General features: G+C 55.1%; 11 protein-coding genes across 11 annotated transcripts; 3 read left to right on the top strand and 8 right to left on the bottom strand.

Annotated features, from left to right (window-relative positions):
- Window positions 1-1,089: 1,089 nt before the first annotated feature.
- On the top strand, window positions 1,090-3,517 carry PG997_013258 (uncharacterized protein; the record flags this gene model as incomplete). Its single annotated transcript, XM_066817572.1, has 4 exons — window positions 1,090-1,257; window positions 1,441-1,689; window positions 1,721-1,854; window positions 1,918-3,517. The coding sequence occupies 4 exons, from the start codon at window positions 1,090-1,092 to the stop codon at window positions 3,515-3,517; spliced, it is 2,151 nt and encodes a 716-aa protein (XP_066663264.1).
- A 567-nt stretch (window positions 3,518-4,084) lies between these two features.
- Window positions 4,085-5,280, bottom strand: PG997_013257 (uncharacterized protein; the record flags this gene model as incomplete). Its single annotated transcript, XM_066817571.1, has 3 exons — window positions 4,085-4,582; window positions 4,685-4,798; window positions 4,894-5,280. 3 exons carry the CDS (start codon window positions 5,278-5,280, stop codon window positions 4,085-4,087), a joined length of 999 nt encoding a protein of 332 aa, XP_066663263.1.
- A 1,247-nt stretch (window positions 5,281-6,527) lies between these two features.
- PG997_013256 (uncharacterized protein) lies at window positions 6,528-6,838 on the top strand (the record flags this gene model as incomplete). The annotated part of the gene is made up of 2 exons (XM_066817570.1): window positions 6,528-6,668; window positions 6,749-6,838. The coding sequence occupies 2 exons, from the start codon at window positions 6,528-6,530 to the stop codon at window positions 6,836-6,838; spliced, it is 231 nt and encodes a 76-aa protein (XP_066663262.1).
- A 538-nt stretch (window positions 6,839-7,376) lies between these two features.
- On the bottom strand, window positions 7,377-8,325 carry PG997_013255 (uncharacterized protein; the record flags this gene model as incomplete). The annotated part of the gene is made up of 2 exons (XM_066817569.1): window positions 7,377-8,157; window positions 8,243-8,325. The coding sequence occupies 2 exons, from the start codon at window positions 8,323-8,325 to the stop codon at window positions 7,377-7,379; spliced, it is 864 nt and encodes a 287-aa protein (XP_066663261.1).
- A 1,045-nt stretch (window positions 8,326-9,370) lies between these two features.
- PG997_013254 (uncharacterized protein) lies at window positions 9,371-11,348 on the bottom strand (the record flags this gene model as incomplete). Its single annotated transcript, XM_066817568.1, has 3 exons — window positions 9,371-10,550; window positions 10,586-10,907; window positions 10,931-11,348. 3 exons carry the CDS (start codon window positions 11,346-11,348, stop codon window positions 9,371-9,373), a joined length of 1,920 nt encoding a protein of 639 aa, XP_066663260.1.
- A 1,778-nt stretch (window positions 11,349-13,126) lies between these two features.
- Window positions 13,127-13,654, bottom strand: PG997_013253 (uncharacterized protein; the record flags this gene model as incomplete). The annotated part of the gene is made up of 1 exon (XM_066817567.1): window positions 13,127-13,654. One exon carries the CDS (start codon window positions 13,652-13,654, stop codon window positions 13,127-13,129), a length of 528 nt encoding a protein of 175 aa, XP_066663259.1.
- An 811-nt stretch (window positions 13,655-14,465) lies between these two features.
- PG997_013252 (uncharacterized protein) lies at window positions 14,466-15,302 on the bottom strand (the record flags this gene model as incomplete). Its single annotated transcript, XM_066817566.1, has 1 exon — window positions 14,466-15,302. The coding sequence occupies one exon, from the start codon at window positions 15,300-15,302 to the stop codon at window positions 14,466-14,468; it is 837 nt and encodes a 278-aa protein (XP_066663258.1).
- Window positions 15,303-17,089: 1,787 nt separating this feature from the next.
- PG997_013251 (Protein kinase-like (PK-like)) lies at window positions 17,090-19,015 on the bottom strand (the record flags this gene model as incomplete). The annotated part of the gene is made up of 4 exons (XM_066817565.1): window positions 17,090-17,252; window positions 17,298-17,341; window positions 17,436-18,230; window positions 18,341-19,015. 4 exons carry the CDS (start codon window positions 19,013-19,015, stop codon window positions 17,090-17,092), a joined length of 1,677 nt encoding a protein of 558 aa, XP_066663257.1.
- A 1,046-nt stretch (window positions 19,016-20,061) lies between these two features.
- PG997_013250 (uncharacterized protein) lies at window positions 20,062-20,319 on the top strand (the record flags this gene model as incomplete). Its single annotated transcript, XM_066817564.1, has 1 exon — window positions 20,062-20,319. The coding sequence occupies one exon, from the start codon at window positions 20,062-20,064 to the stop codon at window positions 20,317-20,319; it is 258 nt and encodes an 85-aa protein (XP_066663256.1).
- A 529-nt stretch (window positions 20,320-20,848) lies between these two features.
- Window positions 20,849-23,482, bottom strand: PG997_013249 (Protein kinase; the record flags this gene model as incomplete). Its single annotated transcript, XM_066817563.1, has 4 exons — window positions 20,849-21,547; window positions 21,658-22,511; window positions 22,592-22,764; window positions 22,956-23,482. 4 exons carry the CDS (start codon window positions 23,480-23,482, stop codon window positions 20,849-20,851), a joined length of 2,253 nt encoding a protein of 750 aa, XP_066663255.1.
- A 1,284-nt stretch (window positions 23,483-24,766) lies between these two features.
- On the bottom strand, window positions 24,767-27,109 carry PG997_013248 (HEC/Ndc80p family protein; the record flags this gene model as incomplete). Its single annotated transcript, XM_066817562.1, has 4 exons — window positions 24,767-24,971; window positions 25,037-26,742; window positions 26,784-26,987; window positions 27,065-27,109. The coding sequence occupies 4 exons, from the start codon at window positions 27,107-27,109 to the stop codon at window positions 24,767-24,769; spliced, it is 2,160 nt and encodes a 719-aa protein (XP_066663254.1).
- Window positions 27,110-27,689: the final 580 nt, after the last annotated feature.

Genomic DNA, 27,689 nt, shown 5'->3' with positions numbered 1-27,689 from the left:
GTTGCCAAAATTCCTGGTGCAGCTGTCCACCAGCTGTTTCTATACCGTAAAAGACCAAACATAAAAAACGGCATGGGACAGGGATTACTCACCCAATCAAACTATGCGATCAGGGATGCCTACCGTTCAATACCGGCAAGCAACAAAGAGCCAGCTGACAGGATGATCTTGGCGACAAGGGGTGTGAACAAGACTTTTGAAGACCTTCGTATAATTGTCAGATTCTCGAACGGATATCTCGGACTCGACACTAAATTGTGTAAATGTGGGCGACTCGGGGCCACGCCAGGCAGGGATGGGAATTGGGAAGCAACACTCCGCAATGCTGTGCTAGGGGATCTCCAACTTTCAACCAATCACCTTGCCGACTAGTTTCTGATCTACCGGTATATATGGCTTGATATACTACGTAGGGGGGGCATCACACACATCAAAAGCAATTACAGCCCAGCATCTCGTTGGTTTATCTGCCGGACGGATGTGCAACAGCCGGTGTTAGTGGATTTAGCTGGATATTTGGTTGGCTCTGGAGGGTCGGCTCATTGCTTCTGGCATACCTCGCAAACAGCACGCCACGACTTCGACGAATGGGGGTGTTCTTGACCTGGTCATCCAATTGTTTACATCATACATCGTGCTACCGGGGGCCCTTTCACGACGTAGCAAGTAGTTGGCTTGTCAGGCGATGTTGACCATCGAGCCGGCACGCAAGCGAGTGCTGCAGGTGGGTCCGTGCTTGTGCAGCCAATGACTCTGGGCGTCAGCAGCTTAAACGTCCACCAGCCCGTTCAAAAATGTCGATGGACGATCACCCTCCGAGGTATGGCGGGGTTAGATACCCCAGGTTGGCATGGGATTGGATCTGTTGGGGATTGAAGCAATACCCGGTTCGGCAATATACTCAAGGGTGCATGTTTCCGCCATCAGGAGGATTGAAGCACAGGTGTCATTATCCAGTGTATACAGTATAGTATGCTTCACCTTCAGGCTGGAGGGTTCCAAAAGAGTTCGTACTTTCTTCGCGATCGTCTGGCTATTTCTTCATCCAACGGCTGAGCGTTAGGTTTAGATTGCAGTTATTGAGAAGCAATGGATCGTTCCGATGGCGAGGAATTGACCGGAATCGACCCAGGCTTGGCCGAGGGGGCGCAAGCGACTTTACTCGACCTTGACCCAAACATCTCACTTGCGTTTCTCGAGAAGGCATCTGCCCTGGGTGGAAAGCCGGCGCCCGTCCATGTCTCCAGGGAACAGCTTGTACTTGTCCACAATGCCGAGTTGAAGAAGCTGGGGGAAACAGCAAAGGGCCAAGACCGGTAAAGAAGATATCGCTGTCTCTGGCCTACCCGCCTTCAGCAAAGCTGCTCTTGGGTCTCGAAAAGGTGAATATACATGTTCTGGGTCCTGTAATCGAGGGCAGATGTACTAACTTTTGTTGAGCTCTACCTGAAAGACTTGCTTGTGGAGATGCACCATGAGGGTAAGGTCTTGGTGCTGAGGACGATCACAGAACGTTACCCAGGGGCCGGCGTCGTGGCTATCGTGGAGGATGAGACAGGCGACGCGAATAAGCTGGCAATCTACAATCAAAGCGAAGCCTCGACTCTGTCAGCTCTACCGGAAGGTTCCGTCGTGGCTATCAAGGAGCCTTACTACCAGTTCAATGGCGATGGCGATTTCATGATCTGCGTCGATCATCCATCTGACATCGTATTATTAGATGATAGACATCCGTTGGTACCAGAGGCTTTTCGCAAAGCAAGCGAAAGGGGATGGCGAGGCGACGCCAGCCGCATGGGTGGGAAAGGGGGACATGTCGTTCATCGGCAGTGACTTAACAGAGGCTGTGAGATGGTAAGTTACCTGGATTAACCTGCTGGCGAGATAACTATTTCCGGACGCTTACCAAGTTTACAGTTACACCAGAGCATTGGACCTCATGCCCAAAGAGGACGGAGCCGCTATAACGAGCGTATTAGGTAAGAGGGCGCAGATTCATTTGTCGCTGAAATGCTATGATGACGCCATTGCCGACGCATTGGCGTCACTAAACGGCGGTAAGAACGATTGGAAAGCATATTTAGTGGCTGCAAAGTCGTGTTACCAGCTTCAGCGGTTCGAGGAGAGCTTGCAGCATCTTGAATCGGGCCTCGGGAAAAGCCCATCCGAGGCGGTTCTCGAGAAGGAGCGTGGCAGATGCCAGGCCCGACTTCTTGAAGCAGAAGAAGGCAACTTCGACTTGCGTGCACTGTCGGCGGCCGTCAACCGCCGAAACGTACACCTGGACGCCGCGAGTTTCCTGCGCAAGACCGAGGTGCGCGACTCGGCCATCCACGGCCGCGGCTTGTTCGCGACGCGCGACATCAAGGTCGGCGAGCTCATCTTCTGTGAGAAGGCCGTTTGTCTCCCCAACGAGTACAACGTCAAACACAACGGCGCGGCGCTGTACGTCAAGCTCGTCGAAGCCTGCACCTCGAACCCGTCCCTGCACCAGGAGGTGTTACAGCTGCACAGTGGCTCCTACAACGCAAGGAGCAATAACAGCACCGACGAAGCGCGCTCGCTCGACGTGGTCGACGGCGCACCCGTGGTCGACGTGTTCCTGCTCGAAGCGATCCGCCGCGCCAACTGCTTCATGGGCCCGCACGACTCCTCGGCCGCGGCGCGCCCGGACTGGTCCATGGAGCGCGACGGCATGGCCCGGGGCATGTGGCCGCGGGCCGCGCGCGCCAACCACGCCTGCTGGCCCAACAGCTCGCGGGCGTTCGTGGGGGACCTCCTGCTCTCGGTCGCGACAGAGCCCATCCGCGCGGGGGACGAGATCACCCACGTCTACCTCCCGCCCCGGGCCCTGCCCGAGGCCCGCGCCCGGCAGTTCCTAGCGTCGTGGGGCTTCGCATGCGGGTGCCGACTCTGCGCGGCCGAGGCAAAGTCTCCGGCCTCTCAGCACGTAAAGCGGCGGGAAGTGCTCGAGGGGATCTCGGCCGTGATCCGGAAGCAAGAGGAAAAGGAGAACATGAAGAAGAGGGCCGCCAACAGCAAGAATGCGCTCGCGCCGCCGCCGCCACATTCGGTCCTGCGGATGGTGGAGAAGCTCACGCGCAAGCTGGAAGAGCTGCACGAGGAAGAAGTCTATGGTCCTCTGCCGCGTCTCGCCCTCGTCTGGCCCACCATGTGGCTGCTGACGGCGTATCACGGGATGAGGAACCACTCGAAAACGCTGAAGTGGGCCGCCCAGGTCCTGAGGAACTTTGGGTTCTTGCAGACGGCGTCGACGACGGTCGGAGAATGGGACGTTTTCGACCACGAACCCGTCGGCATCGCCACGTTCGAGGCGGCCAAGGCGCTCCGGCACGCCCGCGATGCGAATATGGCGCTCGGCCGGGCGGAGCAGGCGAGGCAGTGCGACGACGCGGCCAAGCTGGCCTGGCGGATCCTGGTCGGCTTCGAGCCCGAAGCGGAGGTGCAGACCTCGGACTGGATCGGGGACGAGTATAAAGGGGCGGCGGGCAAATAGCATCTGTTTTGGGAATATTGGGTATTTGAAATGTACTCACACACGTATCTATATTATAAGTGTATATAAGTATATATCTGCTCTATAACACGGCGACAGACTCGAAAGGGCACGATTCCAAAGAGAAAGAGAAAAAACAGCAAGCACTCTTCTGAAAGCGTGTACATGACCCCATTGGTGCTATCATGCTGTTGTCATTTTCATTCATAGCTGTCTGCGTACGCCAGTGTTCCCAAATCAACCATACTCCGGCTCGGTAAGTAGAATATTGCTCTCGGGCAACAGCAGAAGAAACAAAGGCCGCGAGCGTTTACATACACCCACCCAGTATTTCACTGACGTGCGGGACAACCTCCCGGTCATTTGCCTTCTTGGCCGAGGCCTTGACTAGCAGCGCTCTCGCCAACGCGGAGCTCCTCTTCCGGCACGCCAACCCCGACGCTGCCGGCGATGCTCAGACTGCTGAAAGCCCTCTCCATGCCCGCGCCCCCGGCGGCTCTACCGCGCCCGCCAACGATGCTCGTACCGCCTCCGCCCACGCCAGTCGCGCCGCCGACACCGACACCACTAGCCGTTGTGCTCACACTCGCTCCTGACCCGTCCACCGGCGGAGGCGTCGCTGGCCCGTCGTTCTCGGACCACCTTTTCCAGCTCCTTGATCCGGCGCTTGAGGTTCTCGTTTTCGCGCTTGGCCGTCTCGAGCTCCTGGCGGTAGTGCGCCGTCTCTTCGTAGCGCAGGGTGGCCGGCATCAGTCCCGGGGACAGCTCCGACCTGGGCGTTGCGGCCACGCTGCCATGGGTGGAGATCTGCCGGCGCGGGAAGTAGCCGCCGCTGGCGCTGGTGAGGGAGCCGACGTAGTCGGAGTCGTGCCGCGAGAAGGGGTTCGGCGAGTGGTTGCGGGATGCGCTGCGGTGCGACGTGGTGCTGTTCTGGCGGGACATGGACATGGCGCTGCTGCGGTTGGGGTTGCGGGCGGCCTCGAGGGCCGAGCGCCGCCGCCGCCCGTCGAGTGCACGGCGGACAGCGGGCCCGTGACCGACCCGGCGGCGGCGGCGTGGCTGAGACTGCGCGTGCTCGTGCTAGAGCTCGTCCGCTGGTGGCGCCGGTCGGAGCTCGTGGTGGGGAGGGGGAAGCCGGGGCCGGACATCAGGTGCGTGTCGACGAACGAGGTCGGGGGGCTGGTCTATCGATGCGGAGGCGGAGGTCGACGAGGTGTTGGAGACGACGGACGAGTTCTGTTGCGCACGCAGGATGGTGAGGTCTCGAGTGAGTCGGTTGACCTAAGGACGAGCAGGCAATACGTTAGCTAAACCCATTCGTGGGAGCAGGTAGGTAGTAAATAGCAAGGTGCATATCAACATCGCAATGAACATACCAGTAGCTCTTGCTCCTGTTCCAACTGTTGGTGTAGTTCAGCGGCGGTCAAGGGGCGCGGGTGACGGATGGGACCAGGGCCCGTCTCGGCCGGGTCTTGTCGCGCCGTCGCTGGTGCTGGAGGCGGTGGCATGGCCATTGGCAGAGCTGCTGGATTTGACGAGGAAGCGGGTAGAGGCGGAGAGGGCAGAGATGTAGAGGATGTTCTCTGTTGGTAGGTCTGCTGGTTGGAGGGTAGGATGTTGAGTTCTGGCGATGTTGACGCGGGGGCGCCCGTGTGCTGTTGCTGCGCCTGTGACGCTGATGATGCGGCTTGTTGTGGCTGCGTGGTAGACGTGCGGCGAGGGGTGGCGTAGGGAGACGCCGGGATGGAGTTGATGTCGGGCATGGCGGCGGAGGAAAGGAATGCAGGAAGTGGTTGTGGATGTTGGAATATGCTGGCAGTGCAGACGACAGCCCTGAAGCGAGCGAGCTAGATAGGGAACCGAGCTTGACGGCCCTGTGGTTTTCAATCTAACCTCGTTGACAATTGGGTGAGGCTGGGATTCGGGGCTATTGATGTATCCTATCACACCGCGCGCACGATTGGGTTTGGTTTGGTACTCTGCTTGTGCATGGAACTAATCACTGTGATGTATAGAACGTATATCAGGAACAAAACAGCGTTGGAGGACGAGAAGATGACAGTCATACAATGGATCAGTGGCTAAAGTCGCACATACTCACTTGAGGCTGCATTGCTCGTACGATAAACAGCCTTACTGCTGTCTACCTGGTGTATTGTGCCTGCCGTTGTTGATACACCCCTCGTTTCGCGCCATTCGCTGGCTGGCTGGTCCCTGACAGCGTGGACGCGTTTAGTGGTCGCATGGGCACCCGCCCCATTGCTGGGTGATGCGGGGTTGGAAATGAGCTTACCAGCATCAATTCAAGCAGGCAGGCTTGGCATGTGGCTTGTCGGAAGACAGCGATGCACCGCTGTGGCTGCTTGCTCTTTTTGCCGCTCCAGCTTCGGGGTGGATGCTCCGGGCCAGTACCTGCATTGGCCAGGTAAAGCGCCTATTCCCCATAACCTTATCACCGATAACAGTGCTGGCAAGCTCGCAACCTTGTATGACGTATGGGGCCGAAGTCCCTCCACGGCCCTCCTGCAGCTGCAGCGTATGGAGCCCATGACTTCATGAGAGCTCGATCTGATGTCAATTTGCGATCTCGAGGGGCCCTTTTTATGGGAAACGAGCTGCGGCAGGTTGCATATCCACGGATTAAGCGCGTTACGGCCGCCTTGATTTGCTTGCCCTGCCGAGCCGGAGAAGAAGGAAGAAGAGGGGCAGGAGGCAGGTAGCTGCGTAGCTGTAGAGAGAGAACCCGTTTTGCTCTATCCGAATGCCCTTATTTAACCCGGGTCCTGAAGCTTCGACTTCTCTCTCTCCTTCGCTCTCGTCATTCCATACTAAACCACTTCCATCAAACAACTCAACACTCTACACTTCCTCTACCAACCAACTGTAAGTCATGATGTCTCTTGACTCGGCCGACTTCGTTCGGTCTCTTGTCTCTTGATGTGGTCGTTCGCCCAAGCTAACCATCGACCGAACAGCCCACCAACCCAAAACCCAACCACATCAAATCACCATGTCTGGTCAAGAAGGCCGCCAGTCCCCTCCCCCTGAGGCCCAGTCCGGCCGCCAGCAGCAGGATGCCCCCGGCTCCGGCCAGGGTGCCGACCAGGTCGACTCTGGTAACAAGAAGAACGAGATGAACGACCAGCTCAAAGTACGTTGGCCACCGTCACACATATTCTCGTCGCTCGTCATAGCGAACACTTTAAGTACTAAACTTTTTCTTCTCTGCAGGGTCTTTCTTCCAACCCCAAGGGCGCTCTCGATGACGCCGTTGATGCCAAGTTCAGCAAGACCACCGAGCCTGGTGCCAAGTCATCCTAAACCGCCGAAGTGGTGGATAGACACAAACGAAATAGTGTATGAGAGGGGAGGATAATGGCCATTCTGATAGAATACATGGCACATCGCAACGATCACGATGTTTATGACTACACAGGACACTCAAGCCTGTACACCTAGATTCCCATGATCAATAATAGAAGTTTTCGACTTCATGCAACATGCATCTCCCAATCATGTGAATTCAATCGAAATATGCCCAGCCATGTACACGTTAAACCGAGTTTAAAGGTACAGTGTCAGTTACGTGTTTAATTGTGTACAGCTTTCTGATGTCTGAAAGTACATTCGCGTTTATGCTGAGAGTGCCAGTGACATCAACATTCAGAAAGAAAAATTAAAATCAGAGACACTGAAGATTTATCTCAAAGATGCATCACTTGGCATACTGTCACGGACAAATATTTCGAGAAGGTGGTATAAGAATTGGACTAATCGTAATCTCATTGCAGAACGTCGTGGGAATCAAGGCAACTAAACTAATGTAGGTAAACAGGAACCACTACCCTCCATCGCTCGCTTATGCCTTCTCGGAACCGGGCTCCTTGGTAGGAAGAGGCCCGGTAGGGTCCAGAGGAGTCGACTCCGTGGTACCAGCCTTGGGGCCGGGTTGGGGAACACCGGTAGAATCGGTGGCGCCTGTGGTGTTGGAACCCTCGGCGGCAGGCTGCTCCTTGCCGAAGACACGCTCGAGGCCGGACGCCTTGTAGGCGCTGCCTCCGTGGTTCTCCTTCTTGAGGTCCGCCAGGCGGCGGGCCTCGGCGTGGATGTCTTGCACCTGGCGCGAGCTGACGGTGTAGAAGTCGACCAGCTTCTTGCCGGTGGGGGTGTTGGTGGCCTTCTCAAAGTACGAGCCAAGGCCGAAGAAGAGGCTGCTGGCGCGCTGGGTGATGCCGTAGGACTGGTCGGTGGCCTTGGCCTTCTCGGTGGCGTGGTATTTGTTGTCGAGGTTCTGGAGCGTCGTCATGAAGCGGTTGGTGACGCCGTGCTTCTGGTCGAGCTCGATACCGCGCTGGAGGGCGGCATCGCCGACGACGTAGCCGTGGGCGAGGTACTCGGCCAGGATGCGGCTGCGAGGCTTCTCTTCTTGTGTGATCTCATCGCTGTCGCGGTCGGCGTTGGAGGCGTAGGCGGTATCATCGTTCTTGGCGTCCTCGGCAATGACCTCGATTTGCGAGCCACCGAGCTGGGTGTTGTTCAGGAGCTGCGCGGTCTTGGCGGCAGTCTCCTTCTCGAAGATGACGGTGGCATCTTGTGTGCCGTTGGCATCGGTGGTGACCTTGAGGTCGGTGATCTTGCCGCTGTAAGGGCGCAAGTTAGTAGTCTGGAGCTGAGATCGCGGCAAAAAGCCGATTGTCAAGTGTAGCAGTAGCAGTGGGAACTTACCAGAAGGCAAAGAAGTCCTTAATCTCCTTCTCCGAGGTGCTCGAAGAGATGTTGCGGACGTTGACAGTGGTGTTGGGCGCCATGTTGGGAGTGTGGTAGTGTGGAATGGTTGAGGAGTGGTTGTGTATGCTCGATTGATTGAGAAGCGGGTAGTATGTTGTGTTTGGTAGGGGAGTTGTGGAAGAGAGTAAGTGGTGGAGGGAAGACGACTGATGATGAGATGGGGGTTTGGTTGTTTTGTTTTATTGACAAAGGCCAGCTACCTACTTCCTTATGTATCCATTATTTGATGCAGCATAGTGGAATGCGCTCGTTCCTTCCTCCAATTGCTACATGTATGAAGTACATGGGAACAGTCGCCCATAACCTTGCTTTGGTGACGGGACTGCCTGCTACGGCCTACGGGCTGTGATGCTTGGCATGGCCATGTCGCAAAGAGGGGCAAACATTTGAAAGACAACCACGTCATTTCCCTCTCCCCTTTTTCGAGGGCACCTGCTAGCCTGTGGCTGCCTCCCCAAAAGTGGATTCATCTCCAATTGGGGGGAGGGGTTTGCCGTCGTTTGGGGGGGTGTCGGCGTGTCGCTCGCCATCATCAGCTGCGACTCTTCGTCGCAAACCACGGTGGCTGTGTCAGTCTACCTTGGCCGAGACCTCAGCGTCCTGCTCGGAGGTCCATCTCGATCTCGTCAATCTTGAAGATGTCAATCTAGTCGCACTCATACTTATTTCCCCCCAATATCCCCCAATATCCTCCAAATTGCCATCCGCCGCTTCTCAATGGATTGCGCACGTTCAGACAAGTCCATGGCATTTTGGCAGGTAGCCGTACATAGGTTCGGGGCCGGACCACTGTTCGGGCCGCCTGACAAGTTGAACCTTTCCACCGCCACCATTCAGACGCGTCTCCCCTGTACCACTCCACGCGGCCATCTACTTGCTTATATTCACATGTGATTTCTAGAACCATTGGAAAGATCTGGGTGATGTGGCTGGTTGGCAAAATCATGATAATATTATTAAAGATTAAGTACTTACAGACCTAAACACTTAGGTAATCACTAGGAAATAGGTACGATGTTCAGCCGCCTGAGGTATGTAGGCAACTCCCGGGCCCAGCTGGCTAGCTCACGCCATGGATGACCCGGCCTGGCTACCCATTCTCGTGCTGCCGCCCTGTCGACAACTTTGACAGCTGTAGCAAGGCGTCGCCATCTCTTTCTCCCTCTTCATCGTGGCCGCCTCGCTCCTCTTCGTCCTCTGTCTCTCGATCACTGCTGGCAGCTTGGTCCCCACTATCAGCGCTATGCAGATGACGGCGCCCGTTCCCGCCAGTCCAACCCCTGTCAGGAGCGCCGCTCTGTATCCACTCAGCACCCGCTCCTTGGTGACGGCGCCCCTCGTCACCTGCGCCTCGACAGTGCCGCCGATGCCTATCCCAATCGACATGCTGTAGTTGATCACAGTCGCAACCAGACTGGCCGCGATCCCCTGGTGCTTTTTGCTGACCGAGTTCGACAGAAGCAGGGTCGCCGCCGGGAAACTCATGTCCATGCCCCAGGAGATTACCAGCATGCCTACGAACGTCTGGCCCCAGTAGGTTTGGTCTTCGGGGACGGTGGCTATGAGTGCGGTAGATACCGTAAAGGCCAGCATCGAGATGAGCATCGCGACAGGCGGGCCCAGCTTGTGGAGGACCATGCCGGTCGTCATGGATGCAAAGATTCCCATGGCCACTATCGGACTCATCCACCCCGTCGTCAGGAGCGGGGACAGGCCTTTGATGATCTGGAGGAACTGCCAGGTGTAGAAGGACCATATCCCGAAACAAGCCCAACCGCAGGCCACGGCGCCCAAGATCAGCGAAACCTGGGGCGAGAGGGCGTTGAGGGGGACGATCGGGTTTTTGGCATAGTGGCACTCGATCATGATGAAGATGCACATGAGAACACCGCCTACAATCAGCGCCTCCCATATGCTGGGCTCATTCCAGCCAGATATGTGCCCTTGGTTGAAGGCGAAGTTGATGAGGACCAGGGATGAGACTCCGGCAGTCGCGCCAGGAATGTCGAGCTCGACGAGCCAACCCCGGAAGGTGTGCGGTCGTTCCGTTTTATTGGTAGCCGAAGGAATCGCATAGTAGCCGATGATGGCAATGATGCAGAGGATAAAGGAGAACGCCCAGTATGCCACTGGCCACCACAGCAAAGCAAAAGCACTACCCCCGCGGCTCCAATGATGGATCCGCAGGGGGCCATGGCCGCAAATGCCGAAAACACCAACGACTTCTTTCGGCCCGGGGGATACGCTGTCCCTAGCAGTGCAATGGCATTGGGGAGACACATGGCGGCACCCATCCCTTGCAGGACTCGGCAGACGGTGAACAGGACGGGCCCGGAATAGTAGGCGGCGCCAGCAAGGCATGCCCACAGTGCCGACCATAGGAACCCTGAGAGGAATACGCGCTTGTATCCGTATACATCGCCGAGCCTTCCCGCGATGAGAATGAAAGTCCCGATGGTCAAGGTGTAGCCGGCTATGAGCCAGCTCAGCTCGGACGGGTTGGTGATGCCCCAGGACGATCCGATCACATGAATGATCGCAAGGGTCTGGCCCAGACCGGCCTCTGCAAAACAAGTCTCATCAGTCTTGCTTTCTTCCGGAGCTTCGTTTGGATGCTTTACTTACGAGTACACAGCTGAGCCATGCATACGGTAGTCACGAAGAAGAACTCGTGCAGCTTGGACATGCCGTCGTCGCCGGGCTCCTCCGATACCACGGACCATCTCGGTTGATCGTAGGCAACGGGCCTCTTCAGCTCCAGCGGTTCAATGGAAGCCTCCCGAGGAATTTGCCATATTCTGTTACCCGATGTCCGACAGGTACTTCCAGACCTGTAGTATGGATGTTCCTCGTGATGGAAAGGCGGCACGGCCGGCAACCCGATGGGGATCGTGTCGATATCCGGGTTCGACTCGTCCTCGGGGTATATGCTCAAGCTGTGGTTGTATCTTCTGTCCCTGGATGGATCAAAATGTCCATATATCTCGCTCTGTCGGTTGTCGTCGGTACTGGCGCTCCAGTGCGATTCGCGAAGGTCAGCCATACTTGTAGTGTTGTGCCGCCGGGACTGATGATTCAAAAAGAGTGGAAGAGTGGTTGGTTGACGAGCAAGGTCTACAGAGCTCATTCACTTGAAGGCATGCGCTCTTTACTTTATATGCCACAGAACGAGCAGCAAGGTATCTCACTGCGGACCCCCGTACCCCTGTTTGCTCTTTAGCCTCCAGGTATGCTCGCAGGACAGTTGCACCAGAACTCTGGAATCACAGCACCAAGAACGGAGGTTCCATCATTGCCCTGCTGGCATGATGCCCCAGGCTACCGACATGCGCGAAAGGAAGCGGAGCCGCTCTTCCCTCCATGTTGGTAAGCAGGCGAAAGCCATACGCAGCATCCGTCGCATCCGCCGTAACCTTCTCATTACCTACAGTCATTTGATTTCCACGGCGGCTCGTCAAATATTGATGCAAGCTGGGTCTCCCTGGGTTTGCCAGGATTCCCCCAGCCTTTGGGGCTGTGACCCTGAGTCTCCTTCAGGCCTTTGCTGTCCAGTTCCGTCTGAAGTTACGCGTTTTTATTCTTCAACAAGCATTCAAGAGAGCGTGGTAACCGTTCGTGCCGCCAGGTTTGCTCATGTTGCCCGTGTTACAGGCGTTGCCATGGCTGCAGGTACGACAAGTGTTGTTATGCAGGAGCGGGATGTTGCTGGGAAAGGTTATTTGCTTCACAGAAAGGCTTTGGCCTCCTCCGCGGCGGAGATGCACGTCCCGTCCCGACAGTCAATTGGGCCCACGAAGAGAATTGATTTTTGTACGAGATCCGTACTCAATCAGGAAAACACCGATTCTCTCCAAGAATTTGCAAGTGCACCTTGGTTGGTGTCGCGCGGTGCGTAACCCATCTTATAGTATATTCCTGCTTCTATCAACGACGCTTCCTCAACGGTGGCCCCTTTTCGTGACCGATCAGACAATTGGTCCCGGCAACCTGTGAGCACGACAGCGACTGGTCGTATGATATCTTGTCTCTTATCCCATGCTGAGAGGCATCTAGCTCTCCATCGTTGTCTGTGCCATGCTGACTACGGTTCCTCCATCTCAACCCTGAACGGTAAGCGTTCTTACTTTGGCAGGATTGCATAAACTCAAACCCAGTTGTTGGATTTGGGCATCCTGATTCCTGTCAACGCGATCCGTTCCTGCATTTGCCCTCCCGCGCCCCAAGGAAGCTTAATTTAAGCTCTCTGGCGCATCATCTGCTCATCCGATACGCACCACGCATACAATCCATACTTGCGTGGATGATATCACCTGGCTAGACCTTGCTGAAATTCAATGGGCAAGTTCGATCTATCCGAGGAGGTAGCATCATATCAAAACGTGTCGATTCCCACCACTCTTCGAAGGCGAGGTTCAGCACAGATCTTAGCTAAACCTCACGAGTGCCAAGCAGGGAGGCGCCGATGGTTACTCCTGCAACTTTCGTGTGGCATGTCTTAAGTTAATTCAATTGCGCGCCACTCACCGCGGCTGCCCACCCCCTTTTCCGTCGACGGGTGTTGTGATTTAAAAAAGGTTCAGGCGAACAATTCCTGTCGCCTTCCCCTCCCCCTTCAACACAACTCGGATGGATACATTACTCAGATTCTGCGAACTACTACAATTCACCAAGTAGAGTGGTGCGTGATGGACCAAAACAGGTCAGATGAGTATTAATTACATCTAAAAGTATAACCTATATCTGGCTTTTACAACATGCCTATTCATATCCTGGACATGGTGCGTGTCACATCAACAGTCATCAGTTTTGCTGCTACTGCTGCTACGACTGCGTTCCTGCATCTGCTGAAGCAGGCGTGCGTATATGACCCATAGCAAAGGTCCCGGAACTACTCGATCGCCTCCGCGACCGCGCGATCCCGCCCGCCAACTGCGCCGCGGCGCCCAAGAGCGTGACGTCGGCGATCCACCCCATGAACAGGGCCGCGGTCCAGCCCGAGTTCCAGCACGCGGCGGCGTAGCTCGCGAGCGAGAGCACCTGGGCCAGCGCGCTGAGGCCGACGGCGGCGAAGAACCAGCCGCGGCCGGGGCTGAGCCGGACGCGGTCGCGCGTGTGCGGGCGCACGGCGGGCGAGACCAGGCACGCGAGCACGGCCAGGTGCACGAAGAGCTGCGCGAGGCGCTGCCAGAACGCCGGGTCGGACTTGGTGGCGCACGTCGCGTGCAGGGCGGGCGCGGACGGCGACGTGGAGAGGGCGACGGCGAAGCCGAGGAGGACGCTGGTGAAGGTCGCGGTCGCTAGGGTCACCAGCCAGACGGAGTGCTGGGAGCAGGCGGATCTATCGGGCATGTTTCTAGGAGGGATTTTTGAGCTGTTGACAGTTTTTGGACTGTTGATAGTCTTTGGCAATCGCTTTCGCTCTTATTCCAACCTGAATCTTATTTTTCCTTTTCTCTTCAAATTATCGGTCAAGGGGGTACTGATAGGGGATCCCAGGTAATAAGTCGAGAAGAGCCTATTTAAATTCGGGGTCCCTGGAGGATTAATAGCCGGTTTGCCATTATAGGTACGTTGCCAATGGTCAGGCGGTGTCACAACCCCTGAGTAGAAAACACGCATTGTTCTCCAGCGACGAACACAGCCACTCATCCACATGTCCCTTCAACAGTCACAACATATTCACAACATCTTACTCTGGAATCAGGCAGCCAGTCTTTTATTACACCATGGACATCGACCCCTCACTCTTGCGCGCACCCCCGGAAGCAACCCAGAACCGCCAAATTGCCAAGGTCAGGGCGGTCAGGACGAAGGTCACGGCCACGAATATCCATATATAGGGCGACAGAATGCTCTCTGCGCTGCCCTGCCAATCGAAGAAGGTCATGGAGAAGACCGTCTTTCATCGCCCCTTGGTCAGCCAATTGCGATTTACCACAGTAAGCGAGATACTATCGTTCGACTTACAGCAACGAATGTCCCGGGGAGAAAGGCCATCGTGAGTACCGCGATGGACCTCATGTGGCTGCTGTCTTTTTGGGCGGCTTTCGATATCTCCACGGTCAGATTTGTGGTTTGCATTGTTGATTCGGCGATACCTAGGTTCGTCTTAATGTCTTTACGCGCTATATAGTTCCATTCCTATAGCTTGCCGTCAGCATCAAGTGACATAGGAGAGGTGTTCAGGGCAAAAGCCACTCACAACCTGCGTGGCAAAGTTCATCCCGTCAATAATCAGCGAAGACTGTCTGATCTTCTCGTCATATTCCAGCAGTAGCTGCTGGAGCCTGGCCTGGATCTGAGCTCCTTGATGAGCCAGGCACCTTCGGAGATTCTCCTGCTCAAATGTGGTGTCGTGTGATACATGCGAAGGAGGATAAGCGCAGCGGAGCTCCCTCTGGTGCTCTGCCAGGTTCTGAAGCTGGGCCTTCCAGTTCTCGAGCCCGTTTCGGAGGTGGTAGAGCTCCATCCACTGCGACATGGTCTCGGAGTCTCTCTCGGGTCTCAGGAGCCCTTCGGTGGGCTTCTCTATCATGGAAGAGGAGGCGGAAGCGGAAGACGGCGATGGAGTATGAGAGATTTCCGAGTCTCTCCTTGAGTCGTTGCTGAAGTCGCATGCGCGTTGCATGAGCATGCTGTGGAACTTGTGGACTAACTCGGTGTGGCGGCCTCTCTCGATGTCGGCGAACAGAAGAGGCAGGGTCATTGGGTGCATTACCCGCTTCGGGTTCTTCTGTAGTCTCCCGATCAAGTTCTCGCGAGTCTTGGCGTCACAGCCGTAGAAAACGGCAAACGTAAACCTCCTTTCGGGTATATGCGTGGCGGAGAGGGCGAGGTCACCGTCCCAGGACGCAGCGGAGCGACAGTTGTATACTTGGTGGAAAGTTAGCCCGAATCTGCCAGAGACCACTACCTCAGGGGTTTTATCCGTCGTTCGTACCCGTTGCCGCAGGGGCTTTGTCCGCCCACGCGCCGATATCAGCTGAGCAGTGGGCATCAGTGCTGCGGTTGATCACCCGCATGATGGAGCTGTGTACCCAGAACATGCTCGCTATCGTGTCAAAGGTGTCTCTCGAGAATGGTACGGTCGAAAGTATCCCTGGGTCTTGCCACTTGCTCTCGGCACGGCCTGCGAAGCTGTTCAGGGGTCAGGGGCTGGGTTTGCTTGGAGGCGGCACGGGCAACCACGTACATGACGCACACTCCATCTCTCCATTGGAGTGAATCTTGCTCATATGTCTGCGCTTCAGTCAGTGGCAAATACGTGTGGAAAGCTTGACCCTTTCTTGCTTGTGTGCTTGCCTTCAGCCATTTCGACCACTCGTCATCATTTGCAAGCTCCCATGTCTTATTATGTGGCGTGTCTCTCTCCTATTCAATATAAGCCGAGCCACTCAACTCAAGAATCATGTGAGTGACGCCTCACTTGGTTGTTCTGTATCAACAATACTTTGCTGTACCCGGAATTGAATCTGAGCACCTTTGTGTCGCACTCGGAGATGTCGGGGTCGCCCCTAAGCCAATCCATAGCTCATCGTTATCAGCAGCGCAGTTCTCTCTGGCTGTTGATCGAGAAAAGGGGGCAAATATGACTGGCGCTGTTTTTATAGATGATGGAGGCGTTTTAGTATCGACGCCTGAAAAGATGTGCAAGCATCCTCCTCCAGCACCGCCTCGATCTCCGGGTCATACAAGAGTGCCTTGCCAGATCCCGGAGCTCCTCTGAGTTCCCCAACATGTCTGCAGATGCCGGAGCTCCACATTCGTGCATAAATATCACAGATGTGAGCTGCCCGTCCCCCTCTTCCCTCCCCGATTCTTATTCGGCAACATCACTGTGATATGATTGGTGCAATCTTGCCACAGGTGGCATTGCTCACTGTCGTGCATCCGCGAGTCTCATTGCATAACAGGTGCGTCACTGCCACAAGGACAGTCGGTGAAGGTGTGGTATGAGGATTACAAACCCCTCATCTGCCGAAGTAATACAGCGTGTCATCCGGGAAGTGTGACTTGCCAGAGGCTCTGCGCTGGGGCGATTGGCTTTCAAATGCAGTGCACGTACTTAAAGCTGTCGGGCATTTTGGCTGTATGCCTCGAGACACCAGGCTGTTCCTTAAACAATCCTTGCTATCTCGGATGTGTACATCAAAAGGAACCGTCTACCGAGCCAGTCAGTCAAAACTGTACAAATAGCCCCCTCCTGCAGACTATTCGCAGAACAGCCACAATATGCCGAGAAACAGCTACATCGAGCAGACCATTCCGATAAAGTACCTTTCCTCTACTGGAGAACTGGATAGCAAGATAAAGGAGGTACTGGGCCATGGCAAATTTGGTTTACGGGTACGAACTGTCCCCCTCCCTTTTCTTATTTCCACCCCCTAGAATTTGTGTGCCAAATTCTCGGACAAGCTCTTGGTTGACAATGGATGGGTGCTCAGATTATTCACGATCATGTCTTGATCTCAACGCCCAAAGGCTTATCCAAGGTATATGTTTCTGATTTTAGCGATGTTCCTGCTTGCAAATAATTACTGGACTAAGCATTTCTCCTTTTTGTTTATTTTTCAGGGCAAATTGGATGAGTTGGCCCAGCGTTTGCAAAACCATTATGAGGCATAGATGGGGGCAAAGATACGTAACATACGGATAGCCGTGGTGAAAGAGGTTTGCTGAAGCATATACAGTGGTACCCGAGTTCGTGAAAGCACGCAGGAGGCAATATATTCTCTGATCTTTTATATATACAGGAGATATTGTTCATGTTACGGGGGATACGACCTAATTGAAAAACAGTATCTTCGGGAAAACCCTTGCACGAAGAATAGATCCTAGAGTAGGCCGTCTTGTCTTTTTCGTAAGGTAATCCCCATCCGAAACCTGCTTCTTCGACATCTCGTTCAGCTTCGCCAGAACTTCGCCACACTGCTTGCGGTCTTTGGGTCTACATAGCAGCATGCTGTGTTCTATGAATTCTAGGAGATCGTACAGATAATCAGTACAGTCTTCTAAACCCTGGAGATATCGAATCCACTAAGAGTGACCGTGTTAGTTGTTTGTAATCCGCAAGATAAACACATTCGAGAAGTGGAACAAGAAAACAACGAAAGTAATAATGAAAGCTCACGTATTTGACTGAAGTCTTGACAACAGGAGGTCCCAGGGAACCCTGAGGCCCCTTTTTCGACTTCCAGAAGATATCGAGGTTGAAAGAAGACAGATAGCCCTTTTCGCGAGACCGATTGTCCGAAAATTCATCGAGTCCCTCGGGGCCAAGGAGGAGCCAGGTTACCATGTCGAGATAAAGACAGCCAAGACACCAAATGTCATACCGGGGACTGAGCCTGTTGTCTGGTTGATTTGCTTCCGCTTCGGGGGCTCGATATGTCAAGCCGCAGGGCCTCGTGGACCCTGGGCGGTCTGTCGATCTTGACATGTTGGAGTGAAACACGGTCAGGCCAAAGTCGGACAGCTTGAGAACCCCTTCCTCGTCTCTTTGTTCGGACAGGAAGACTAGCACATTGTCGCGTTTGATGTCGCCATGCCTCCCGAATATTTTGTCGTCTTCTTCTTGGTTGTTGTCTAGGATGGCTCCGATACCCTTCCAAGCTTCCATGTCTTTTTGATAGGATTTCACGTGGTGGACTTGGAAAAGCCCATCGACAAGACCCTGGGCTTGTTGGGCCACCCATCGAGGGCCTGCGTAGGCCGGCTTGGGTTGGCTCCTTTCCCACAGGTTCTCCAGGGTACCGCCGTAGGCCCAAGGGAAAAGCAGATAATAGCGACCCTTGTGCTTAAATGACGTGAGCAGCTCGGTAAGGTGTCGGTGTTGGCCTAATTTCCTGAAACTGCCACACTCTCCGTCGAATATACTGGGGTCTTTCGATTTTAGCTCTTTCAGGGCGAAGTAGGTACTGCCTTCCTGTCAGGCGGTCAGATGCAGCGAACTATTTAAGGGGTAGTAGGATGGTATAGAAAAAAGAAACATGCCTCTCTTTTGGGGAAGCAGTGATGTGCATCATGAATTTTTACTTTGTACACCGACGAATGACCACCTTCAGCGACATCCCTGTACTGAGTCCAAGGCAGGGTTATTCCGTCGTCGAGGAGACCAAGGCTCCGAGGTTGCAAGAAGGGCGTCAGAGTATACCACTGATAGATTTCGAATTCGTTTATTGTCCTCGATCTCCAGGTTTCGAAACAGCCAAAGGATCCCCGGTAGTTGCGAGGAATGAGCCTATTCCGCCCATCTCGTCGAAAGGGGAGATGGCAATCGCTGATTCCCTCTTGCTTAAATTTCAAGATCGAATCAAGTCGGTCTATTAGCCCTAAAACGGCGAACAACTTCGTGCCTCGAGGCGAGCCATCACCATCGGATTTGCCAGGGCGTATGAAAGTGACAAGCTCATCAAGCTCGGTAGGCTCGAGATTCAGCTTGCGAGCCAGCTCCCGACGGACGGAGCCTGCATTAATAATTTCTTCTTGGGCATCGAGTGGAATGAACTTCTTGGCCGAATCGCTACAATCAGGCAGCCTCCTTGCCCAGAGTTTATCATGAATTGACTCCTCAGCCTCTTGAGATAAGTCTAGCCTGGTATCATAGCTCTCAAGTGAAGAAGTAATGGAGGTATCTACAATGGCTGTAGAGGGCTCACTGGTAGGCGCTGGCGATGCCTCAGGCGATGAGTCGAATGACTGGTACTGCATTATGACCAGTGGTCACAAGACAACGGTGGACCGGAGGCAGGAATGGGAGGCAAGCGACGGATCAGTCACTGTTGGCCCAGCTACCTCAGACAGGGCAACTGGGCGGGCACCCTCCCAAAATCCCATAGCCACAGCGTATACCTGTGACGGAGGGGGCCATTTGGCCCTACCAGCGAGCGCGACTGACGTGAGAAGATTCATGTACACCAACTACTCGACTATTGGCTCGCCTTTTCGGTTACATGTTTTGCCTGCAGGCTTATCGTATGGACACTTTTCGGCTTAGGGGCCTTTCTGAAGGTCGCAGCTGCAGGCGAGTGCAGCTTCTTATAGGAGGGCGCTGCAGCCGGAGGCCCACCTCCTCACAGATCGCAAATGACACAGAGAAATGCAAGAAAGTGCCCAGGCTGTGTGCGACGGGTGAGAAATGGCAGTGCAGCCGCTTCAGTCCTCTCGCTGTCTACGTGTGCCTTACCTGCTTCAATCGACACCGAGTCATGAAGAGTATTCCGATCTCGAGCATCCCACATACGGCAATCCAAATGAGATCCAAATGATATATCTATGTTTGCCTAAGTGATTTGATGACGGTGAACCGGCTCCCCATGAGGGGTGGCGAGAACGAGTTGGAAAAATGAAGGCTTTTGCATTTGCCCAAGGCAGTATGACCCTACAACGCACCACCGTCAGACAACCTGTCCTTGGGCTGGGCCAATCGGAGAAGGGAGGTGTTTGCGAATGTCTGCGCCTGTGTATGGGTTGTGTCGAATCACGGGCTGGAAGAAGGTGGGCCTCCTGCATACCATCATCAAGTAGTGATTGGGCCGGCAAATGCTACACAGTTATACCCTCAAGATGAGGCCCCCAGAACGTTAAAGGCCCATTTCCCGACAGTCTTCCCATCTACGCAACTGCGAAAGCGCTAAACAACACACGATACGACCAGCGACACAACACTTCCAAGTACGCTTCATTTGTTACGTTCAATGCGAAAACTTTCACTTCAATACTAATCATGTCCCAATAGCAAATTATTCCCATCCACGATGCATCTACGCTTACGGCCACACCGAACAGACTCGAAGAAGAAGCATTCCTTCGAAACCGAAGTGCCCGGCAAGAATGTGAACCTGGGCGAAATGGACAAGATATTGAAGCAGGAGTTTGGGAGACGGAAGGACTACCGCGTCGTCGTAAGTCACCCTCCTATCCACCACTGCGTCCTTGAAACCACCTCTGACTTGGGGATTGCGAGTTACAGATTCGAAATGACCGATGCATGGTATACACCGCGCGACCTCTAGACCAGCGCGTCAAGACCACCTTGTGTTATTGAGCCAAACAAAGGCTGCCAACAAGCGAGGAGTTTGGGGGATTTTTGCATTCGGCCCCTCGAAGAAGCCATACGGGACATCATCGGTTGGTTACATGGGGAGAAGGACTGGAGAAAGCTGGCGCATTAGGGATACCAATGGACGATCACTGTATACATACATATGTATATCATTTTGTTATTCATGCTAGAAGCAAGTTCATGATATGGACATGCAAAACTTCAAGTATTCTTCAACGGCTTAATGTGAGTGACATAGACGACCGCATCAAGTATTCGCTAGAGTGTTTCTCTTCACTCGAGAGAGATGAGCATACCTACGGCGACATAAGGATGGCTATGGTTTCATACGCATTCATCATGATTCATTCTATATACAAAAGCTAAGTGCAGATCGCTCATCGCACTGGAAGAAACTTATACAATACTTAGGTAGGTAATAAGGGGTACTTAGTTGAGTCATAGTCAACCCCTTTGAATATCCCTACAGGGTGTTAACACTAGACCGCGGAGCCCGGGTCTCGTGCGCCAGGGCCGGCAAAGGAGATGGTCCTGGTCTTCATCCTCCGTCTCGCGCCGTCCATGTCATCCGTCGTATCGGTGCCGTCGCCCTCCTTCAGCGACGCGCTCGTCGTCGTCGACATGACCCGCCGCTGGAAGCCGGGGCTCTGCAGGCCCTGCTGCTCCATCCACTTCTTGCGGGCCGCCGCCGATGCCGCCGCGCCCTCGCCCACGATGGAGCTGTTGGTCGTGTTGCCCCCGCCGCTGCGCTTGAAGACGCTGAGGAAGTCCTGCATGAAGGTGGTCTCGAGGTCGCGCGGCCGCCCGTCCGAGGTCCAGTACCGCTCGTTGCTGAGCTCGATGCTGAGGTGGCGCCGGAAGAAGCGGTCCTGGTTCACCCACCAGGCGCGCCAGAGCACCACGATGAAGAACGTCAGCGGGATCGTGAAGCACCAGTACACCCAGAAGAGCGGCATGATGACCACGTGCGGCACGTCGAGCCGCGTCGCGTCCTCGCTCAGGCCCGCGTCCCCCTTGGTGTTGTACTCCCAGTTGAAGAAGGACATGCCGAACAGCGTGCCCATGTACTCGCCCGGCAGGAAGATGGCCGTGATGACGGCGAGCGCCTTCATCGACGAGCTGTCGCGCGTCGAGGCCACGGCCATGCGGGCGTTGAGGTTGTTGTCCTCTTGCGCCATCTTGGGAGTAGATCTACAAGGAAACACAAAGCGTCAGTCAAACTGCCCAAAAGTCAAACAACCCAAAAGATATGACGTTGGCGCAGGCAGTAGGCAGTGAGTGGACTTACGATGTCAATCTGGGCTCGGCATCGCAGTTCCGACATCCTGCGATCCGTCTCCAGAGCCGTGCACAGCCTCCAGGTAGACTCCAAGTACTGTCGGATCTCGTGCCACTGATGCGACAGTTCATCTTCGTCGTCACAGTCATCTCCGTCAGTTCGCTGCGCCCTGATACCCATATTGCCAGACGAACGACTCCTTAGCTTCTTGATCTGCGCATCCAGCTCGTCGCCGACGGTGACCAGCAGCTTGACCGCCCTCTCCATCCACCTCAGCGTGTCCAGCAGCTTGATGGCGCCCTTGAGGACGTCGTGGGCCTCCTTCATCAGGTGGATGGTCTGGGGCGGGACGTAGTCGTCGCCGTACAGGGCGGGGTTCCGCTCCTGGTGGCTGCTCCGGCCGTTGCCGCAGCCCGGGTCGTGGCTGCGCTTCGTGACCTTTTCCTCGACGAAGGTGGAGAGGCGCCGCAGCGGGCTGAAGGGGATGCTGTCGCTCTTGTTGCCCGAGCTGCTGCCGCGCCGCTGCGACTTGGAGAAGGGCCGGCGGCGCTGCTTGGCGCTGCCCGTCAGGTCGTCCACTTTCGCCTCGAGGTCCAGCACCTCGTCGTTGTTGGCCACGACCTCCTCCTCGGTCCGCAGGAACTGCACCTGCAGCAGCACGATCGGCAGCACCAGCGGGTGCGCCCAGAGCGAGCGCGACGCCTCGAGCCGCTTCTCGTATTCGTCGAGGGCGTCGTCGTCGTGCCAGCGCGTGTCGAACGAGCGACGGATCAAGGCCGTCGTCGTCCGCGTTTTGAGGTTGTACGCCATGGACAGGAAATCGTAAGGCGGTTGCGGGTTGGCCGAGAAGCTCAAGACAATGTCTTTTTGGAGGGAAAGCGAACCGCGTTAGTAACAAAATGGGGCGACGGGTGTGATGTCCGAAGTTTCGTAAATAGCTTACATAGAGTCTCTTTGCATGCATCCCAGAAACTAGACTCGCTAGTCACCCGGCCTATCGTCGGGAGAGTTGATGCGTGTAGTTCGAGAGAGGCGTAATCCTCTGGCGTGATGAATAGCCCATCTTGGTGAGAGTTGGAGTCTTGGGTGACTGGGAGAGGCCTCCGGTCTACGATGCTATTGTTTGGTCGTCAGCACTTTTGCCGTGTTTAGTTGTGCCGTACGACCTGGCCTGGCAGTTTTACAGTGATCAAGAGCTGGCCAGTCGATCATGACTAGACTGGTTGCCTACACTTTGCGGTGCTAGGCTGAGTGAGTGCCTCTCGTACCAATGGCGTACTGAGAATCGGAGGGAGGGCAAGACTTACAGTTGACGCACCCTGCCCAGCAATCGAGGCTTTCCTGGAGGAGCCTCCACAAACTCGCCCTCGTCGTCCAGGCCGTGCCCGTCGCGAATCGAACCCCGAAACATGCGCATGGCCTCGTCGTCGTTGGCCATGATGCTCGGGGACCGGAAGGGGCCGTCGAGGTCCTTGGCGGGCGGCGTGTAGACGGCATACTCGTGGTAGGAAGCGTGGGTGTCTCCGTCCGTCAGCAGGACCTTCTGGGCCAGGTCGCGCAGCTCGAAATTGAAGAGGTTCAAGTCGGAGATGCGGGACCTCCGGCCGCCCCGGAGCCCGCCTGAACCCCCACTTAGGCCCGACTTGGTGGACGTCGCGGTGGTGTCGACGCCGGGCGGCATCAAGCTGCCGCGCCTGGTGTGGTAGTTGCGGGACCCTCCGCCTCCGCTGTGGCCACCCGTGGTCCTGTGACGATCCAGCGACGGTCGCTTCGGCAGAGGCGTCTCCGCATTGTTGCTGAGGTTGGCATCGAGCTCGTCGAGGTTGTATTCCATGGTGATCGATCAGCCCTACAGGGTTGCCGGCTTGCCGTCGTAGCCGGAAAAAGGGGGCTCCCCTTTACCTAACGATTAGGTAGGTACCCTAAGTAGGACCAAACAGAGACAGCCAAAAGAAAGTATGCAACACACAGACAGACAAACGCACTGCGCTTTCGCAAGCAAAAAAAACCCGCTTCGCTGGTTCAGCCTAAGATTTGCTTGTTCCCGCAACGCAAATAGCCAAGACCTGGAGAATGGAAGCCAAGCATCAAGGAAAAGCAGGAAAAAAGAGGGAGCAGCAGCCAAGCAATTAACTAAAGAGCAAAGGGCGACGCAAACACAACTTAAGCTTCCCTTCGGTCCGATACGCCGCAAAAGAAATATGGGAATAGCGACGAGAATAACTAGAATAAAACGGACAGGAAGCACAGAGGCGGAGAAGAAAAGAATAAGGTCAAGGGTAGGTGCAGAAACGAGCTGCTGACCGACACAAGCCTATCATCCATCAGTGAATGAATGCCCCCTCAGCCCCTGCATTGCTCTAACCCCAGCCACCAGCATGCGCGCTGCGGGCAGGGTGAGCGACATATCGTAGCGTGATACGGAGTAAGTACTCTCTATCCCTACTGACTTTGGCAAGAGCCGGGCGCTTCACGTCATTAGGCCCGAAGGATCGTAGGTACAGTAGGTTACGATCGCTTGTCGCCCGTAAGTCCTACGCCAAGCGACGACTCGCCTTTCCCCATTTACAAGCACGAACGGGGCCGTCCTGGACTGGAGTGGTTCGTGGGCCCAAAAGCCAGCACAGCAACGCCCCAAGGCTGGCCAGGCAGCGGCGCCGCCCATTCTCGCTGTGGATCAGCTCCCCCACTTGGACTTGGCGGTATGGGCGGCGAGCGGCGGAGAGGTGTCGCTTGCAGGGTTATTCTAGGAAACGAGAGGTCGCAGCATCAGCTGATCGTGTTGTGCAGTTTATACTGGCACCTTTTACTGGAGTAGAGCACGGAGTACATATGCAAGAAGGCGAACTTGTCGGTGAAAGAGTGATGCCAAACCAAAACATCTCTCAACTATAAGTGGTATTCGAAAAGGATAAAGAACAGCGGGACAACATTTGACGCCGGAAGCAAGCAGCTTGGTTCGTCGCCCAACAGACAGTGGTATCTAACGTGTTCAAAAACAAATAAGCCAACAGAACCTCCCCAGAAACTCCAATGCGGTCCGTGTCTACGTGGGAACCCAAGTCGTCTCGTCGGTCATAATCATGTCTCTCTCTCTACACGCAACACGCGCCTCCTCTCACATATCAACGCCCCGGGTATCGTCCTTCATCATGTCGTCACTGCCGAGCTCCTTCTCGAGCTCGTCCGCGACGAATCCCTCGTAGTCCTCCAGGTTCTTCTGGATGTGCACCTTGAACTTGATGATGTCATTCAGCATCTTCTCAATCTCCGTATGTAGCTCTTCGCGCAGAGAATTAGCGCGCAGAGTGAGCTGCTCGTACCTATACAAATGTTAGTATACAGTTTCCGGTATTTGTGGGACAATGCAACCCGAGAGGAGACGTACTCGATATTGGTGTTCATTTCACGCTGTTCCATGAGCTGCACGGACTCGGTAAGCTGCGCACGCATCTTGGCGAGTTCCTTCTCCATCTTTTCGATCTGCGCATCGCTGGCCAGCTTCTGCGTGGTAGTGACTTCTTTGGTCCGCTCGTACTCCTCCTCGGCAGCGCGGACACGGTGCTCGAGAGCCTCGACCTCAGACCGCTTGTCTTCGATGGCCTCTTTAATGCCATCCAATAAGTCGTGGTCCTTCATCATGGCATCCATGGCAGCGCTGCGGCGTTCGCTGATATCTTTCCGCAGGGTCATGAAGGCGTTCTTAACGCTGCCTCTCAAGTCCAAGTTCAAGATATGGGCCGGCTGGTATCCAGTCACCGGGTCGGCCAGCAGTCGTTCCGAAGTTTCTGGCATGGCTCCTTTGTATGAGCCGCTGTTCATCATGGAGCCGGTAAAGTTGGACTCGTTGACCGTGACCGCCAGCTCGAACTGTTCGCCATTGGCATTGACAGCCGTACTGGGAATCAAGCCGATCTGGTATGCGAGGGTGTTGTACTTGTCCACAAGACGCTCGAGCTCATCCAGCCGGCGACTGGCGTCCACCTCTTTCTCTGCCACCTTCTTCTTGACATCTTCCAGCCTTAGCGCGGCCGATTCGATGCCCTTCTGCAGCCGTTCGCGCTCTGAGGTCATGCGGTCGATATCCTGCATGCTGATCCCTTGGTCGTCGACTTCTCTCTGCAGTCCGCGCCGTTCGTCTTCGGCCTCCTTGAACTCCTGCGCCAGTTTGTCGTACTCTTCCTGCAAAACAGCAATGCGACTCTCGTACTTGTCTGAGCGTTGCATGGCGAGCGCATTGTATTCTTCGAATTTGGTCTTGTCCTCCTCCATGATCTTGAAATGGTCATCCAGTACGCGTGGGTCTGGAGTTGCCTTCTCCATATCTTCTATTTCCTGTAAGAGCCGGGCGTTCTCAGCTTCTAGCATGTCAAGCTCGGATCGATACTTCGAGTTTGATCGTTCAAATGCCTCGGCCATGCCCTGCACGTGCGGGGCCAGTGCTCTTTCGGCGTCCTCGTCGCCCGCGTCGTCATCCATGGCCAGCCAGTCACGGTATGCGCTGCTAAGAAAGTCGAAGATGATGCGATCGCCGCTGATATCGACTCCGGCCTCTGCGCAGGCGTCATCGTAGCGATAGCAGGAGTAGCCCTCGAGCATCTGGGCTAACTGCATCATCCAGTGCAACAGACCAAGGAAGGTACTCCAGTTCTGACCACCGACCGCAGCAATCTGCGATTTGGTGATACTCCTCTCGAAAGGATACCGGAGTTGTTTCAAAATAGGAGGCACCTCTTGATCGATGTTCTTCTGGAATCGATAGGCGGGGTCGATACGGTGGTATAGCCATTGGAACAGGTAGTTGAAGTCTTTCTGTGTCGGGGACTTCATGATGTTCTGGGAGAGATTGTGCTTCATCTCCATCTCAAAGTTGTTCTGCACCAGGTAGTCGAGCAACTCCTGGCCGATGCGCGCCTGGAACGATCTGTCCTTCAACGGCCGGGGATCTCTTGGCACTCCGGCGGCTTGCGGTGCCTGCTGGAAGAAGCTCTGGTGGCTCATCGGGCCATTGTTGGAAGGGTGCGGTCGATACACGCTACTACGGCGCGCATCGCCTTCGGAGTTGCGGTTGGGTAGACTCCCGGACGCGTAACTCTTGAAGGCCGAGGAGGGTGTGCGAGAGACTGGCGCTTGACCGAAGACAAGCCCATCTCGGGGAGGTTTGTGCCCGAGGACGAGCGACCGAACATGGGCTGCGTAGGGCGACTCATGGCCAGGGAGTGCCTAGACCCCGACATGGAGCGCACATGGCTGTTGCTGCCGCTGTTCGAGTTTGATCGTTTCATGGCTGATGCTGGGTGTGGGATGGCCGAGTTGAGGGGGTTGATGCCGCCTAGGGTCTGGTGATAGGTGGCGGAATATTAGTCGCTATACATCCGTCTGCGACAAGAACAAGAAAAGCAAAGAAGAAAATTACCTCACGTGGTCTTCGAACGCTCCAAAGGCCTGTGTCCTGCGACATGTTGCGGAGGGGACTGCGACAGGTGTGGTTCTCCCCTCAAAAGGCCGAATCGAAGGTATGACGGCAAGTTTGAGTAGGGGAAGGAGGGCGAATCTGCCACGGTGGTGGTGTGCGACTAGGTTGTTGTGTTGCAGTATTGCAAAACAACTGGAGCTTCACCAATTGTTGATACCGCCAACAACTGTCGTCGCGAGTCGCAAAATAGATTGCTGCCCAAGGAAGATGCCATGCATTGATTGATTGATCGGTGTTGACTACGCTGGTTCCAAGTAAACAAACCCCGTCGCAGAGGCTGATTGGCTGGGAACAGCGGGGGCTACAAAACGCTTTACTCTAGCTCACCCGCCCCACCAGACCAGTGCCTGCAGTTTGGAGGAAACACTCCCGTCAGCCCGTCCTGTCTTTTCCGGGTGCTAAGTTTAAGTGCTGCTGCTACCTAAAGCACACCAATAATGAACGATCAGACTGCATTTCAATCTTCATCATGTCTCCTCTGCATTCACTTCAATCTTGAAGGAACGGGGGTGTATTGACCTGAGATTCTCTCCGGAATTATATATATAATCTCAACCTCAAAGGC

This window comes from Apiospora hydei (assembly GCF_038363865.1).
Source record: "Apiospora hydei strain CBS 114990 chromosome Unknown utg000009l_segment0_segment0, whole genome shotgun sequence".
NCBI lineage: Eukaryota > Fungi > Ascomycota > Sordariomycetes > Amphisphaeriales > Apiosporaceae > Apiospora > Apiospora hydei.
The sequence above is the reverse complement of the archived record's forward strand: the minus strand, read 5'-3'. Positions and strand labels throughout refer to the sequence as shown.